This window comes from Acromyrmex echinatior, chromosome 11 (assembly GCF_024713525.1).
Source record: "Acromyrmex echinatior isolate Ae372 chromosome 11, ASM2471352v2, whole genome shotgun sequence".
Taxonomy (NCBI): Eukaryota; Metazoa; Arthropoda; class Insecta; order Hymenoptera; family Formicidae; genus Acromyrmex; species Acromyrmex echinatior.
In genome coordinates, this window is record NC_141862.1 from 8,134,272 (window position 1) to 8,152,384 (window position 18,113).

At 40.9% G+C, this 18,113-nt stretch overlaps 1 protein-coding gene across 3 annotated transcripts in view; it reads right to left on the reverse strand.

Moving 5' to 3' along the window:
- blo (bloated) overlaps nucleotides 1-18,113 on the reverse strand; it is a 124,767-nt gene that overhangs the window by 85,916 nt on the left and 20,738 nt on the right. For all 3 annotated transcript variants that reach the window (XM_011062242.2, XM_011062243.2, XM_087410927.1), the window contains one exon: nucleotides 11,730-15,292. In XM_011062242.2, coding sequence (XP_011060544.1) covers nucleotides 11,730-15,292 — 3,563 coding nt within the window. The remainder of the gene's footprint in view (nucleotides 1-11,729; nucleotides 15,293-18,113) is intronic.

Consider the following 18,113-nt stretch of genomic DNA (forward strand, 5'->3'; position numbering starts at 1 on the left):
TGCATAATTATGCAGATCGCCTCCCTCGTTAATACCTAAAACGTTCGGACGACACCTTCTGTGGATGATCAGCCTATAGTGTGCTCTCTTCAGCCGACTCGACCACCATGACCTCACCGTTCCCGATTTAGCTCTCGATGCGGCATCGCGTACACCTGCGCAATTGATGCAACGATGGGTCTCGAGGGACCTTGTCGCACCTGACGCGTCGACCGCGCCGCACCGCGCCGGTTCTAAGCACGGCTGTTTATGTTACGCCGTGTACGGAAAGTGTGTTACGTGACGCGGCTGTTTTTCGATGCCGTCGCTGAAGTTGACACAGCACTTAGCTTCTACGTGTCTGGTATTGTCGCGAAATAAAATGCCTCGTCAACTGCGCATTTTTCTTTCTTCATTTTTCTACCATTCTACAATTGTGTTTAAAGACGTTGCGCAAAAATCTCCGCGATCTGCGTGTCTGTCGTTAATTGAATTTGGAGAATATATTTCATTTTCCGAGATTCATTTTCCAAGATTGCACATTTAAAAAGATTGAGATTAATAGGTAATATAAATAGTTTCTACGCGGAAAAAATAGTTTTGCTAGAGTTTAGTGAAAAAAAAAATTTAGCTAGATATAAAAATAATTTTGTTAGACCATTACAATAATTAAGTTCAATCTGATTGTTAGAATGTTAAAACTTTTTGCAGCATTGCTTATTATGTTACTTACATAATTACTTGGATGATTCAATAAAATCATTTTCAGATTTGTACTTAACTAAATTTTTAGATACCCTTCAGTAAAGTGTAGTAAACGACGTTTCTTTCGTATTATGAAAAAAACGGTTTAATTATTATAATTATTCTAAGCTATTTAAGCTGCGGTTGCTCAACCGCAGAATATCAACATTTTTTGCAGTATTGCTCATTATGCTCGAGTTTCTCGCGTAATTATTTTGACGGCCCAACAAAATTATTTTCAGATCTGCATCTAATTAAAATTTTTTAAAGTCGTTCTTTCCATGTATCCATATCGAGAAATCTCTACAATGTTCTTACATGTACAGGATATGTCGCCACATAACCCGTACGCATACGCATATATTTACATATGCATATGCGATTCCTAAGCTCGATCGAACGAGTATTACATGCGGATGCGCAATATTGAACGATCGGAAAAATTAAGTCGTCGCGAAAGTGGGTCCGATCGAGCGAGCTGCGGCTTGAAGGATGACTTTTCGCCGAGCGAACCGCTCGGTTGCGAGAACCTTCGAGGCATCATTAATCGCTCGTTCGCGTAATTAATTACTTCTAACCGGCGCAACGATTGGCACGAAACCGTGCTGCGTGCGCCCTGCCGAGGGAAATCTTCGTGTAACCTGCTCGCATCGTTTTTTCATTTCGCCAACGTGTTCGCGGATCTCTCGCGTTTCACTGACCTCTGGTCTATCCCTTGCGCCTTTTTCTCAGCTGTGGGAAAGTTCTGGATCACAATTCACAATATTGTTACAGTCAGGATTAGATAATGGAGCAGGAAATAAGTTCGGGAAGTTAAAAGCCGATAAAGAATCGTATGTTCTATCATCAGGCTACTTCAAGCAAATTCACTATTAATTTTTATAATTTTCTTGCTATTGTTTTTTTCTCGAATTATGAATGACTCGCGAAAAAGTCGCCTATGTCGTAACTTTTGTTTAATCGCGCTTTTTAATTCCGACGAAATGGCCGCTGCTTCTTTAGCGCCTGTCGTATAATCATAACGGTATAGAGTTAACTTGATGTCCCACAGATATCGCGAAATATGCGTATAGCGCGTATGCGTAAGCATCGGAAAAAGCAGTCGGAGGCGTGCAGAGCTATCGGCGAGTCTCGTTGAATATGCAAATCGCGATCACGACCGATCTGGACGACAGGCGAACCTGCTTAAAACGGAGCGAGAAGGCGGAATACAGAAATTGGAAAGTGACGCGGATATTCGCGCGTCACTTTATTGCTTGCCGCGTTTATAGGCATCGAACTGACGCACGAACAAATGTACGAATCGTCGCAGATCCGGCGAATACGATTTCGCGTGAGAGATGAGAAATATATCGCGCCTACGTTCCAACACCTACATCGAAACCTATACACGACGCGTATACAGCAGATGTCCCAGCTTCGTCGGGAAACTCTTTAACTAATTTTTAGCTGATTATTATTGCTTGTAATAGAAAACGTAAATAAGTAATTGAAGATAAAGAATATTTTGCTTATTAAACTTTGAGAATGAAAATAGATAAAAAAGACAGGAAAAAAAATGAAATTTCTTAATTTTTAAGCTAGTGATATTGAGTCTAAATATTTAAAGAATTCTTAAAGAAATTTTCATATAATTATATCATTCTTTAAAGAGATCATTCAAAATCTGTGATTTTTCCAAAAGGTTCTGTACTTTCTCCATAAAGTGTTTTATAAAATTATATAAAATTATACAGGCCTTAATAGTAATTTAATTAATAAAATTGTATTAGTTTTAATTTTTGAAATTATTATAATAACAGTACTTGTTAACGCACTCTCTATATATTTGTGTATTGTCTACGAACTAACGCAGAAAGGAATATCAAACATGCTATTTAAGGATTGCCGTTGATTCTTCGTCGCCGTATCGAAGCCGTGGGCTCTTGACGAGGTTATACCAAAGCAAATCTCGCATCTCTCAGGGCTATCAACGGTACCCTGGTTCCCCAGCAGGATGTTACACGGGTGGTTTCGTATATAGGCACCGTGGAAGAGGCCAGGCTAACGTGGCGTTATGCGATCCTGCGGAAGGTTTCCGTGATGGCACACCGGGCATAGAGCATCGTGGCTAAGAGGCAGCCTAAGCTCGAGATATCAATAAATAACCTATCTGGCAATATTATCTCAGCGGTTTTATGCCCCACGGAGCGGGGAATGCGATCCAGTTCCTACATATACCTCTAGCTGCTCCTTTCCTTTAACCCAAGCGAAACAACCAGTCTGGCCTCTACCAGAGTGAAGGTGTGAATGATCCGCCTACCATAAAGCAAAGTGCATCTAGCTTCCAAAGCATGCTCTTTTTCTCTCTTTCTCTCCTTCTCTCCTTCTCTCCTTTTATAGGAAAATATTCAAAGGACTTTTTTTTTTTTCATCATTCGTACTATTATCCTATTACATTTTGTTTTTTTCGCGATATCACGGTGTATAACTGATTTTGATCCTCAATGATATGCAGGAATTTATCATCTCATTATAGTTCTGATTTATTCTTCATCATCACTTTCAATTGTCTTTAATTACAATCGACTCGAGCCTTAAAATACTTTGATCTGATTTTGTAACGTATACTGATCGTTTGTTACAATTTTTGTTTCGCGATTTTAATATTACGATGTCAGAAGAAATTGTTTTTAAGAAAAATTATTTTCAAATCTGTATCTAGCTAAATTTTTCAATATATTTTAGCAAAATCATTTTTTTCGTATATTCACAATAAAATACAGGACCGAGTGACTATTCTATCTTAATACACGGAAAGAACGATTTTACTGAAGTACTTTTTAGATACTTTAGCTAGATACAGAAATATGAAAATGAAAATAATTTCGTTGGATTATTAAAATAGTTATATAGAATATTTAAGCACAATGATGAACAATGCTTTTAACATTCAAGCAATCACCTTGAAGGCCTTACATATCTTCCGGTTTTCCTTCTGAATACACCATCACTATACTGTTAATATTATACTTGACGCGTTACTCCTCGTATCTCAATTTTACAATTTACCGGCCCTAATAGCACGAACGCGATCACGCTCGATCAGTTGCGGCGCGTGCAGACACGCTGGCTATCAACGCGCAAAAAGCATCGATGTCGGCCAACTCAATCCGGTATATCGAGTCGTTGTACAGAGCCGCGAACACGCCCGTGTCGGGTGAGTTAATAAATTGTAATGAACCGACCAGCCGGTCTCTCTCAGATTGCGGGTGTAGTGCACATGGTTTAAGTGTAGAGCAAATGCCATTATATATATATAGTGTGAACTTTCGATGGAAACGGAATACGTTTCTCTCGCATCGCGGGTAGGTGGGTGGGTGGGTGCGCGTCCGTGTGTAGGTCAACCCGTGTCTATGTAACGTGCACGATGCAGGCGGTGTGCGATCTCGTCGCATGCCAGGGATCTGCTCTATGATAGACTTATCCTTTCCACGCGTGAACGTACACGTACGTTCACCTCTTCGAAATCCACATTGCCCGTCAACGCCGCGCCGATCCCAACAAATCCGTACCGATCACAGCGTGCGATCGGAATCCTCGCGATAGCATACTAATTGCTCCACATGCTTACGGAAAGTATTCGCGGTGGGTGATTGTTATCCCGCAGCAAGTTACAAAGTTTCCTTACGAAGAATGGTTTTGCTAAAGTATCTAAAATTTAGGTACAGATTTGAAAATAATTTCGTTTGGACCGTTTAAAATAATTATATAAGTCGCTCAAACTATTATAGTTAAAATTAGAATGTTAAAATTAATTTTGCAGCACTGTCATCATTTATTTTTCAGGAATTTTATACTAGAAGATAGTGATTAATTATTTTGAATATTAAAAACACATATTGAACCCCGTGTCTTTAATATTAAAAATAAGTAAAATCACTACTTTCTAGTATTAAATTTCTGAAGGGTAAGTGATGACAATGCTGTGGTTCAGTGCTTTTAATATTCAAAGTAAATAATTTCTAATATTAGTTGAGCAATATTAAATTTTGTAAATCCACGCGCTTAAACATTCTACATAATTATTTTGATGGCCGAACAAAATTATTTTCAAGTTTGCATCTAGCTAAATTTTTAGATATTTAAACAAAACCATTTATTCCATCTACATATTTTATTACTAAGAACAGATATTTGCATGGAGAATATTAGACTGTGTTCACAAAGGCGATATTACGAGTTTGAAAAAATTGCGTGACTAAATAACGTGCGCCACGGCATTCCATAATTATCATCGTCGCCATACAATGGACACTGTACGCGTAAGTAATTGTCCTGATTGTTGGCTACCGCGAAACGGCGGTATTAATCGGCGAGTAAGGTAGATAGATAGATAGGCAGATAGATATACAGACAGATTTATTCTATCCTCGGATAAATCCCCTACGGACAATCAGAGATTGTGCGGACATAACTTACAACTCAATACACTATAGACGTATACGATTTAAAGCTGAATGCAATAACACGTAAATTCCTCGAATAAGCATGACGAAAGTGAGACATTAGAACGATTATCGGTTTATTACATGAGTGGGAAGCACAATATTCATACATTTAAATAGAGACTAAAACGCGTGTTGTCTAAAAAAGCACTATCAGAAAGAAGAGGGTTCCATGTGGCGGTGTCGGCGGTGGTGGCGGCGGCACAAAATGAAGAATACTCTTTTCGTTTTACGGCCATTTATTATTAATTAGCACGGTATAAGGCAAGCCGCGCCACAGGGATCCGCACCTTTCCTGCCGGGTTACGGTGAAGTTAATGGGCTTTTTTGCGCGTGCCCTCTTCAGCCTAGCCCCTCTTATCCCATCTCTCTTGCCGACCCAGTCCCGTCTCCCTTTCGCTACGTTGTTGGTCCCTTTTACGCCGGCGGTCGTTGCGAAAACACCCTCGCCTCCGCGAAGCGAAGCGAAGTGCAACCGTTCGCGGCGATAAAGAGCGCAAGAGAAAATACGCGTCTTTGCACCTAGGCGTGGTGGATTAGTCAGTCGGTCGTCCGCGATATTGTTGCTCGTTCTTTCATTCGTTACCGGATGGCGACCGCGCGCGTGGATGTTCCGAGATATGATAATGCTCGATCATCTCGCGCACGCAGCCTCCAACCGTGGCCGAGCGCGTCCAGCTTTACACGCTTCTCGATTCAGTTTGCGCGCGCAAACATCTACGACGAAGATCTCGACGTATGTAACTGCACGATCGGAAATTATAACGAAGGATAATGCACCGACTGAAATTGATATTTTACTTTCATTTTGATATGAAATTATATCGTAATATTATCTGTGATTATAAACTGTAGGTCATATATTAGAAACAGAATATATCTGATTGTGTATTAATTAGAATTCTAGTTGAAAATAGATACATCAGAATTTCCTGGTTGAATGTATTAGAATTCTAGATGAGATAATTAGAATTCTGATTGATATGATTTTCGTTTATCTGATTGATATAATTTTTCTCAATTTTAGAAAATATTCTTGAGAATAAAATAAGGTCAAATAAAGTCGTTCTTTTTAATTAATTTTTAGAAATTAGATTAATTAGAAACTTTATAACTAGAGAAAAGAAGATATATGTATTCTTCTTCTGTACAAATACTGTCTCTTTATACTTATCTCATACTATAACTTCAATTGAGATTATAAAGTGAAAGAGTATAAGTTTTAGAGTGAGATAAAAAATATATACAAGGAGAAAGTATGTACACTTTTTTCTCTCTCTCTCTCATAGGACTTTGACAAAATAGCGAAACCTATTTAAATTTAATTATGATTCATAGAAAACTATTTCAATAGCGTATGTCATCGGTTAATACCAATTAATTATATATATACACACACACACACACACACACACACCATTACTTTATAGGTACTATAAAGATGATGACATATTTTGAAGTAGGCAGACTTGCATCACGCAGCTAACATAAATTCGTCAAAGATCTCGGAATTTTTACAAATGATACTTTTGAAAAATGATACTTAGCGCCTTATAATTACACAGTTGCGCAACGAGAAGTCTCGGTCCTGCCGTGAGAAAATGAGTCTCCGGCGAGAACGGGCGGACACTCCGTCGGTGCATGCTGCGGTCCGTTTGCTCTTAGTCGTATAACTCGTTCGGCGAGAGGAAAGAGGGATAAGGTGAACGAGGAGGACGGGGGAGGGTACGGTTTCGATGGCCGGCGAACGAGCGAAAATGTGTTGGCTGCGTTCGCTGTCGAACGCGGCGGGAGAGGCAAATGGGTTTCGTCGTGTCCCAGGGCGACGTGGCCGCGATTAATGACGAAGTGCGAAAGCACCAGTCAGACTGGGTATTAACGGAGGCGAAATGACAGAAAACGGAACGCGGAGAGATTGGGCGAGGGGGATAATGGCGTGGCGCGGAGAATGAGAGAATGTGAGGAGTGAAGAAGAAAAACAGAAGAGACTGTACGCAGCGAGCGAATATAGATTCAATAAATAGATCGTCCGACGAGATAAATGTCCTAATAACTAGCTTAGGCTCGCACACCCCGTTTGCAACGGGACGATCATTAGCCTACGATCGGAGTGTGTAAATTCGAGACGCTGTCTCGGTTCAATTCACTCTACTCGTGCTCGCTGCTCGCACGACGCACAAACACCTGTCACGAACACCGATCGATGCACACACGCGTCGTGTAACGCGTTGTGTAACGACACGACCGACCCACCGTGAGACCGTCGTGGACGCGTTTCACGCTCGCCTTCTCTGGCTATTGTAGCTTCTTTCTCGCGTCGGCAGCTCTCGATCAAACCGCCGACGACACGCTGTGGTCCATTAATCTCTCATCGATGGCACTGACACTGATCGTACCTACGAGCTATTCAACGCCTCTCGCAACACGTGTATCAATCTTCAGCAAGTTATCGTATTGTCCGGTCCAATTCTTTCGAATAAATCCACCGATTCGTTCGGGGCGTGAAGAATTTGAAATGCTTTCAAAGTACATGTTCGCAATTTCATTTCTACGTTATTCGATCTTCTCATAGCACGTGTATCAATCTTGAGCGAGTTATTGTATTGTCCGGCCCAATTCTTTCGATTAAATCCGTTGATTCGTTCAAGGCGTGAAGAAATCGATAGAATATCAAGCATTTCAAGTGCTTTCAAAGCACTTATTTCGCAATTTCATTGTGAAAATTTGTACGTTTAACTTTTCGTTGGCAATGTTGGACTTTCAAAATAGTAGATTCTTGTGAATTCTGATAGATAAATTTCAATCTGTAAAAAAGTAAGTAAAGTGCAATCTGACTTCTATTATGCCAAAAACTCGTTGTTAAAGCTTTCACAAATATGTAAAATTTTTTCTTATTTTCATACGGTTTGGAACAATATAAAAATTTGAACAGAAATTCAAAGATTACGAAAAGGAGCAAGTTAAGTTAAGTAAATGTTCCGTGAGTATCCGTAGGTATATTGTCACTTTTAATGTGAATAAAATTATTATTAGTCATTCAATGTATCGTTAAAATTTTTTATTTCTATTCGATTTCTTCATTTCTTTGCAAACGAACATTTTAATTATTTTTAATATTATTTTCTTAAGAAAATAAATTGTCCCACTACAAACTGAAAGTAATAATATTACATCAGTGTTATAATTTCGCACTCAACGATTTAAATATAACATAACACATAGTATTACGTAACAATTACATTGTCGAGTACGAAATTAAATCGTAACATTAATATTATTATTTTAGTGTCGACTGGGTGATATTACAAATGAGATATGTACTTAAAATGTCAACAGTGACATCATCGAAATTTAGTTCATTATTTCGAATGAACAACTAAGAATAAGTCGACACTTTAAATCATCCAGTCATCATTCATTAACACAAATTTGATTAATGAAATCGTTTTAGCGATCGATTCTTCCGTGGCTTGCGGCAACTATAATAGATCCATTCGCTCAAGAATCGCGAACGGATATTTCGAGAGCCATCACGAGCCATCAACGAGCGACTCTCACGACTCATCCGATGGAAACGGTCTCAAGTGATGAGCGAATACCAGGACGTGCGAGCGATAATTCTGTCTACTTTTCTACGTGAACAGTGGCAAAACAGCGATGTGATACACTAAGTGTTCGTTATTTACGACGTGTTCGTCTAATTAGATAACAACGTCGATATTTTATATTCGTGCGTTCACCTGAAACACGAATTGCTCGCAACACGGCCGGCTGCAACTGCGACCTTCGCTGCCACGCTGCAAATCGTTACGACTGTAACACGCGGTAAATCGATGCGGATGAGTACAGCGAAATCGTGTTAATAACACGTAATTCGCGCGTAATCAAGTTAGAGAATCGCGGGAAATTAGAGCCGGAAATTAGTGCTCGTCTCGAAGCGACGAAGTCGTTCAGACTGATTCATGCTGTTACTTTAAATACACGTGCATACGCAGTAATCGGAATACTAAATGATCAATTAATCAAAAGAGAAGAAAAAAAAAAGATGTGCGAGCCTTGACACAGTAAATATCGCTTTAGTGTTTTATATGACGTCGCACGTGTCGTATATTCCACGCGAAATTGAATACCTGGCGAGCGAGCGATTCTTGACGAGTTGTGCAATCGAGGAATAACGATCGTTCGGAGATTTACTGCAAGGAAAAATCACCTCAGGCCACGGCGGAACGGAGAATTATCTATCATTCGGGTTAAATGTTACGTCCGGTGAAGTCTCGCGGCCGCGGCTTCGACTTATTTCCCAAGAGAGGAGGCAGTGGGCTTTTATGTCGATGATCGCTCGCGGACGCCGTATCATTACTCTTCATACGGGACCCCGGCGACGTCCGACAGCGAAAGCTCCGTTATGGAGTAACGTCTATCCCGCTTAACTCGCGAGATCGACGAGCCTATCGTGCCTCGTGCAGATTCGAGTCTAACAATAACATCCGTAACTGTCTATTGTCATAGATATAGTGGCAAATGAACGCAGTAAGATAGCACTAATGCAGTAATTTTAAGATGACAGAGTTATGTACAAATATCATTAACTTCCCGAGTAACATTTGCAATAAATAAGCGTTAATAATTTATGAAGTTTTCACAAGTTAAAATATTTGCTTTTTTCAAAGAATATAAATTAACAATTTATAGAGGTGTAATCCTATTTGAGATTTCATTCTTTTATTTTGTAAATTACTCGTTTGATTTTTATGGAATTCTACGGGATAATTTATAATGCTTTATTCGAATTAAGAATTAAAAATTCAAAATTCAAAACTTTTTTGAAATGGAAATCTTAGAATTTTGATGACAGAATCGAATTCAGCGACTTTTAACAAGATTTTCTCTAAGATTTTTTATTAGAAAGCTCCCGTCTTCAAAAAGTAATAATACATAGATTTTTGTTTCTAATTTAACATTTCACAATACCTTAAACGTATATTTACAGATCTTCAATAATTTTTCAATCCATTAATTCATAATTTTTTTAAATCCAACAATTGATAATTTTTTCATAATTTTTATTTTCTAGCAAATAATTAATTAAGAAAAGGAGAATTATATCATGTATAGAAATTATTCATGCTGACGTGAGGTTAATAATAACAAATAACGAATTTAATATGAAAGTACGAGCCAAGTTGATTCAGCATGCGTGCCAGAGAGTCTATGTTGTTTCGCAGACTCGAGTCACGGGAATCTCGCGTTGCCTTGTCGTGCGTTGCGTGTGCGTTTGCATGACAGATACTCCGAAATACGCTTCCACGCGGGCGTGGGCGACGATGCGGTGTAATCCTACCGCGTACTCGCCCGTTAAAGTCACGTTTTTCAGGTGGATGATAAGGCCAGCTAGGTGTACAGTTAGACGTGACGCAATTGCAACGGCAGTCGGCAACACGGGTTAGAACCCAATTACCAGCTTCTTCCGGTTCGTAGCGCGTACCACCGTGTTTGTGGTGTCATCGTGGATTACAGACGCGCCAGGGTGGATTATAGACGCGCGATAAAAATCGGGAAATTATTCGACGATCGATCGCGGAAGCGAAACCGTCTCTCGTGCGGGACGATTTCTCTCCCTGCCTTCGCGTCGTCAGTCTAATCCGCGACAATCGCATAAATACGGCACAAGTGGAACAGGAATCTCGTAACGCCCTGTGATTCTCCATATACTTCGCACACGGTGGTCATCCTGATTAATGTCGCATGAGCCTTATCTCTTTTCGAAGTAACGGGGATGATACGACCATTCACGATCTTGCGCGATCGCCTAGATATATCATCGTATACTTTCTATTTGCGCGTATAATGTTAAGACTTGGAAAAACACCGAACATATAGTGTTTGAAGAACGAACGGATTGAGTTTATGAACTATGTACTTAGATTTTTCCTTTCTTTAGATATTGATTTATATCGTGATAGATGAATATACATAACTCAATCGAGAAATAGTAACGTTTAACGAGAAAATGAATGAATAGATAAATTGCTTTTCAATTTACAAACAAAATTCCTTACCAAACAAAATTTGAATTGCGATTTTGAAAAAATAAATTAAAAACAATAAATTATATTAAATTTATCATTATAAAATTATATTTTTTAGAATCTTTTTTCTACAAATACCGGAAAACTATAGAAAACAATTAGCTGCCTTCTCTATTTTATGCATACATTTTATACATAATTCCGTTTTTTTCTTGTTAATGATTAACCGTTACACCTCCTCGCATGAAAACTTCCGGTATACCGTTTTTTCTTTCAATCGATACGCTACGATGTATCCGCGCGATTCCATTGACCTTTCTTAACGCCCGATTCATTGGTCGAGAGAGTTGAGATGCCAAAATCAATCAATCACCGGCCATCATCGTCGACATAACCCCGAGCTCGGTTGAGGCTAACCGTGAGTTAGTTAACCTCGCGCTTACCGAGGCGGTTCCGGACGCGTAGATGAGAAAGGGAAAAAAAGTCCTACCTGATTGATGTCGCTGCCCAAATCCCGTGCACTCTTGGCGCTCCTCAGCTGATATCCACGATACTCTCTATACCTCATAGTCACTTCGTCGTCGGTTAAGGCCCCGCTGCTGCCGCTCCTCGCGCTCTTCTTACTCTTCTCTTCTTTTGCTTTCTTCTCCTTCTTGCTAAACAGCTGCTTGACTTTGCTCATGGTGCCGCTCTTCTTCGCCGCCTTCTTCTCGTACTTCTTGTCGGCGGCGCCAGAAGGTGGTTTCGCAGTGACCAACGGTGGCTTTGACGACGAATCACTCGCGTATTTGTCGTACTTGCGTTGCTCGGGTGTCAGGTTCATATTACGATCAGTGTGTCGTCGCTCGTGCTTGATAAACTGCCGGCTAACGAAACCCTCATCCTCGGACTCGAGCTGCTCCCGTCTATCCGCTTCCTGCGAGTCCCTTCTGTAATCGTTTTCAATCCCGGAATCGGCTAGCCGATCCTTTCGATCTGGATCGCTCAATCTAGTTTCGCGATGACGGCGTTCGGTGTGTCCTCGTACCTCCTGTCTCGCATGCCTCGACTTGCCCTCGTGATAAGTCCTAGGTGGTCTGGTCGGGATTGTTTCGGTGAACGTCTCCAAACGACTGACTGAAGACACCTTTCCTCGCGGACTGTCGGAATCGTCAAAGTAGTCCAGCCGATTGCGCGATCGCCTCAACGGTTTCTTCGGATCATCATCCAGCTTGCGGTGGTCCTTTCTCATAGTGCGCGCCTCATCGTAGCGAGTTTCGCAATGTATCGAATCTTTAGCGGTAGTATCTGAATCATATCGGCTAGAATTGTAACCGCCGCGATCGGTGCGTATTCGTGGCGGTGAGCTGTCGTAATCATCATGAATCGGATATTTGTTACCGCTCGTGTACCTCTGCGTGGTACGTGTCTCCTTATAGTACTTTGACTCCAGTTGACTGTTGGTCATCTGCGAAATATCAGTGTCGTAGTCATCATTTGGGCCTTCATGCAGGCTATCTAGGTGACGCTTCGCAAACGGTGATCTTTCTCTGCGCCCATTTATCGTTGGGCTTTCCAACAATGCGGTCGGGCGTCTCATGTCTCGCGTGTTAACGTAACTCGCTCGGCTACTCAGATTCTCGTGCGATCTCGTGGTGTACTCGCTTCTGAGCGCTCGCACCCTGGCATTCTCTCCGACCTCATCCAACCGTTGCGTCGATTTGCTCATGCCGCGGATTGATTCGAAGAGCTTTTTTGTTTTCGGCAGATACGCGTCTCGATTTATTGGCCGGCTGTCGCGATCCAGGAAATCGTCGCTCTTCGAGAACTTACGCTCGTTCAATTTTTTGGCAATGATCGGTGACGACAGCTCGTCGTTCTCCCGTGACTCGCTGCGAAAATGATTCATCGTCGTAGAAGTTCCTTCGGGCAAATAATGCGGAGACTTGTACGGGCTACCATTTCTGATGGTCTGAAATCTCTCCTCGGGGCTGCTTCGACTTCGATCGCTGAGGAACGGTTTAAAATTGTCAGTATAACCCTCATGCGTTCGTGTCTCCACGATGTACTTATCGCCATATTTGTCCGTCCTAGTTTCCACGGTATAACCATCCCTTGGTTTTGTATCGAGGTAGTCATTCGTCGGGATTTTGTTGGTGATCTTCTTCTCGTAGCCGTACACTTTGCCGTTGTCCTCGTGTATTTCTTTCTCGAAGATGTACTTCTCGCCATTGCTATTAGTACGTTTCTCTGTGATGTAGGTGTCCATATATCGCTTCGGCGATGCGATCCGATTCGGCGTGACCGGCGACGGTACTATCGGCTTGTCGATTATCTCGTGCTCGCTTGATTTTTTCACTGGTACATTCGCGCTGTTCTTGGCGGCGAACATCTCGTCGGCCAGCAGTCTCGACTTGATCCTGGATTCCAGTAGATCTCGTCGAGCGCTCAATTCGGACGTTTTCGGCGAGATCCCACTCTCATTTTGTCTCGAGGTCAATTCGCCGCTATCTCTTCGTCTGGCGTCCATGCCATCAGCCCTACCTCGACCAGAAGTGTCCACGAACACGGTCGAGGTGTGTTTTTCAGGTTTGTCATAGAGACGCCTGTCGATCTCATCGAACTCATGACGTCTCGTAACCTCGGTGGTCCTAGAGATGAAATCCTTTGAACCACCCAAGTGTTTGCCGAAGGGGCTGCTACTCTTACGGTCTTCCTCATATCTCGACTTAAAAGTGTTGATCTCATTGTTGCGACGCAGATCACTGTTGTACGAGTAATCGGTTCTACGGTACTCCTTCTCCGCAGGACTGTTTTCGCGGGAGGAGTCCTTCCTCTCAAGACCGAGACCCTCGTCGCTGTCAGAGTGGCTTCGCTGAGCCTTCTTTTTGTCCGGCTGTACTTGCGCGTAAATGACGTTGCTCTGTACCGGCGGCGGGCTACAGGAGTCGTTTGGTCTGGTATACGAGAACGGTCGATTGTTATTGTGACCAAATCCCGGCGACGGCGATACCATCGTTCTCGTCAACTGCGGTGGTGGTGAACGATCATTGGACAGTCGATGGATCATCTTGTGAATAGTGGACTCTCCGTTGCGATTTTGAAGATCGTACCGACTACTATGTAGCATACTATATGTGCCCGCTTCGTCGACCTCGTCTCCCTCGCGTTTTGATTCTTTCGAGGGCAAGGGAGTACGGCTTTCCGTGAGCTTTCGATCGGTTTCTTTCTTCTCTTCGTTGTGTCTACCCTCGACGAATATGTGATGTTCGATCACTCTAGCCTCTCGACTGGGTGATCTATCAGCAGACTCGTCGGTGCGCACTTCGATCGTCGTTCCCTCGGTCGTTTCTCTCGCCTCGGCGTCTTGCGATATCACCTCGTCGACATTGATAGCTGGGTTTGCTCGCTCCTCTTGTTTTTTGGACTTCTTCGGCTCCGGTCGATTGTTGTTTTCGCGATCTGCACTTGCAGTTCCAAAGTGGAACGGCTGCTGATTGACGTGCGGCGACGATTCGATTATCGGCGATAGCTGCTTCTTCGCTCGTTGGCTGATGGTACTCAAATGCGAGCTCTCACTCTCACTGCCGCTTCGTTTACGTTGCGCACCGTTGCGCGTCCAGGAACCTGCGTCGCTCACGCTTCGGCCGACTGGCTTCCGGCGCCTCTCCAAACTCGGTGAGAAGAATCGTGCGAGCGAACTCTTCAGCTTCTTTGCGCTGGCATCGCTGGCGCTCCTCTCCAATGGTTTCTTCTTGGCTCTCGGTGTGTCGAGGTCCGCATTCGCGGTCGTAGTGCCGATCTCCTCGCTACCGCGGCGAGATCTCACATCGATTGGAAGATCGGGACGTTTCTTGTTACGACGCGCTGGCAAGGTGCTGAAGCGACCGGGCAGGCGTCGATTGTCGTGTGCCACGCAGTGAAGACTGCCGGCTTGCTGCAGGACTAGGGCCGCTTCCTGTGCGAGATCCTCCTTACTTTTCGCGGCGATGTTCTCCTTGTGGACCGGGGTGGCGATCAACCTACCTTCTCCATCGCTCACGAGAGCCGCGGTTACGCGCGGTGCACCACGTCCTGCAATTACGAGCACGCTGGTATTTAATGGCGCCTGATTTCATCATGTGTGATAATTACTTGAATGGTGGTTGTATAAAAATATTAATTCTAATAAAATGCATTGTATTTTACTGGGTAAGCAATGAGAAAATTTATGCATTTTGAATTTAATTTATAAATATATTATTTATAGTGAGTTTTATATACATAATATTTTTATATAACACCGTTCATTTATGAAGAGAAGAAACAATATAAACAATATAAATCACGAAGAAAAGAAATGCTTGAGAAGCAAAGGATTTATTTAAATTAAGTTATTGAATTGAAATGTTTCCAGTATGTATATTAATCCCTTTATTTATTACGTAAATAAAAATAAATCAATTTATGTTAAAATAATTAAATTTGATAATAATAATTATATTTCGCCAAAATATTTCTATTTTCTGGATAAAAGATAAACTGATATTTGTTTAAAATTTGATATCTCTTAGATTTTATATAAAATATATTGACGATAGCGATTAATAATGGCATGAATAGAAATGGAGCCAAAGTTGGTTGCTTCATGATTTAATAAAGTCATGATAATAAATTTATTTAATAGTGAATTTTTAAAATGTTTTTACCAGTCACTGGTTCTATTTGTATGAAAATAATCAGGTATAGGAATTGCTGAATTTTAATCATGAGGCAACATTCCGAAACATCATCATTAGGCCTGAGGTTGACGTCTGATAAATTCGATCGGTTAATGAATTTATGTCGCGACCTTGCCTGTAAATTAGCGATTTATGTTAAGTGGACGAGCACGTGGTCGTTAGTAGTTAATTACCAAGTTTAATCAAGCGCCAGTACACACAGTACAGTAGACATTGGTTGACTGGCTAGAAGCTGAAAGCTAGAATTCGACGCGTAAGAAATTGCCGTCTTTCTGTCTCATCTTCCAAGCGCTACTTCTGCTAAATCCGGACCATCATTAATCCGTCGCATCATCTGATTCGCGATCGATATAATGCTTGTAATTAACGCTGTCATATTTATAAATGGGTCGCTTAATCAATAGCTCGTTAACGACCGTATCGACTTCTGCAAGATTGTTACACGCTAATTCCATTTTTCCTTTTTAAATGACGGTCATGAGTATAATATATGAAGAAAAGAACAACATTACATACATATATACATATATAATATATAATATACATATATAATATATAATATAATTTTATACAATAATAACTGTATAAAATTGGATGCTATATCGAATCAAAAGAAAGTGTATTCAGCGGGAATGACAATAAATATTCATAACTCAACAATCGAAAAACGAGCGTAACAAATCGAAATAAGGAAAAGAAATGTAAACAGTTAACATGTAATTAAAAATTTAATTTATATATGTTGTAAAAGTTTTCAATTTTAAATGTTAAAAATTTTAATAAATGATTTCAAATAAAAATAAGAAAAATAAAAAAAATGTTGTTTGATGTATTATATAAACTGAAATGTAGGCATCTTTATTCACGCTGTGTATCTTCAAATCTTTTGATTTCAAGTCTCAATAGAACGAAACGTATTGATGTGGCATTAATTCAAGAGTAAAATGTCTTTATCTTTTGAATTAATACAAGAGTAAAGACTCTTCAAACTAAACTCATTGGTTTAAAGAGTTGGATAACACTTTTTGGTGCTAATTAGGCATCTCCCAGGAAATTTTCACTGCAGATAAAATCAACCTACACATATAACTTGCGTGATTTATCATTTTTATTCACGAATGGTTTATCTTACATAAGGAGAAAGCAGCGACCGTGGACGTCTTCCCACAAGCGAATAGGCTCAGATCTCGTCTTGCCTTAGGTAGGCGCTAATCGACATTGGGCGGATGAAAATTAATTCATTAGCGATCCTGTTACGCGCGTCGTCAAATGAATTAATTTCTCACTTGCGAATATATCCAACAAATCATTTCGCCGCTTATGTTCGTTATATTCGTTTAATACATTAATAGAGTGGAAGAAAAAAGTTATTTGATGTATATAAAGTTATGATAAGAGAATGCCAATGACGTTCTAAGCGTAATATTAATTAGTTATAATAAATGTAAAAAAAAATTTAGTCCATTTTTAAGGCTAAAATAAAAAGACTGAAATGATTTAATGATCTTTTAATTCTTATCATTTTTATTGTATCTAATTACGCGTCTATAATTGCATGTAAAGTTTCTAATTTATTCTTCTCTTATTAGAACAGAAATTAACTATGTTGATTTTGCAAATAAATTTTAGAGTAGTGTATTACATGAATTGCATTTAGGAGAATTCGTATTCCGCGTTCCGCAAGGAACAAATGCTCCCCGGATGGTGCTTACAGCATTGTAGTCGTTGATGGATTTATGGCATCATTGTCGCGATTTTAGTACCCGAACAGATACCTGGCTAACGGGTGAAACCGCGAAGCATCTCGTCGAGGTCATCAACGAGAACCTCGAGAACGAGGTCGTCGCTCGGCGACGATTAACGTCGCTCAGCGTCGCCTACCGAAGTCGAGTCTTCGTGCTACTTCTTCTGGAGCTTCGCGAAGAATACATGGTGCACTATTTCCAGAAAGTCGCGTTTCTCTCGCCTTTCCTTGTGGGAACTCGTTGCCGTCGTGTAAAACGCCGCCTCGAAAACTTTTACAACCTCGGTCGCTCGGTTTCCATAAACATGCAATTAGCAGCTTCTCGCGCGCCTTTGTCTCCCGAAGGTTTACTCCGTCTAACGGACTTCTTAAGTTCTTCTTTAGCTAAGTTACGCCGTGCTTTCGAGGAAACGACATTTCCTCATTTCCT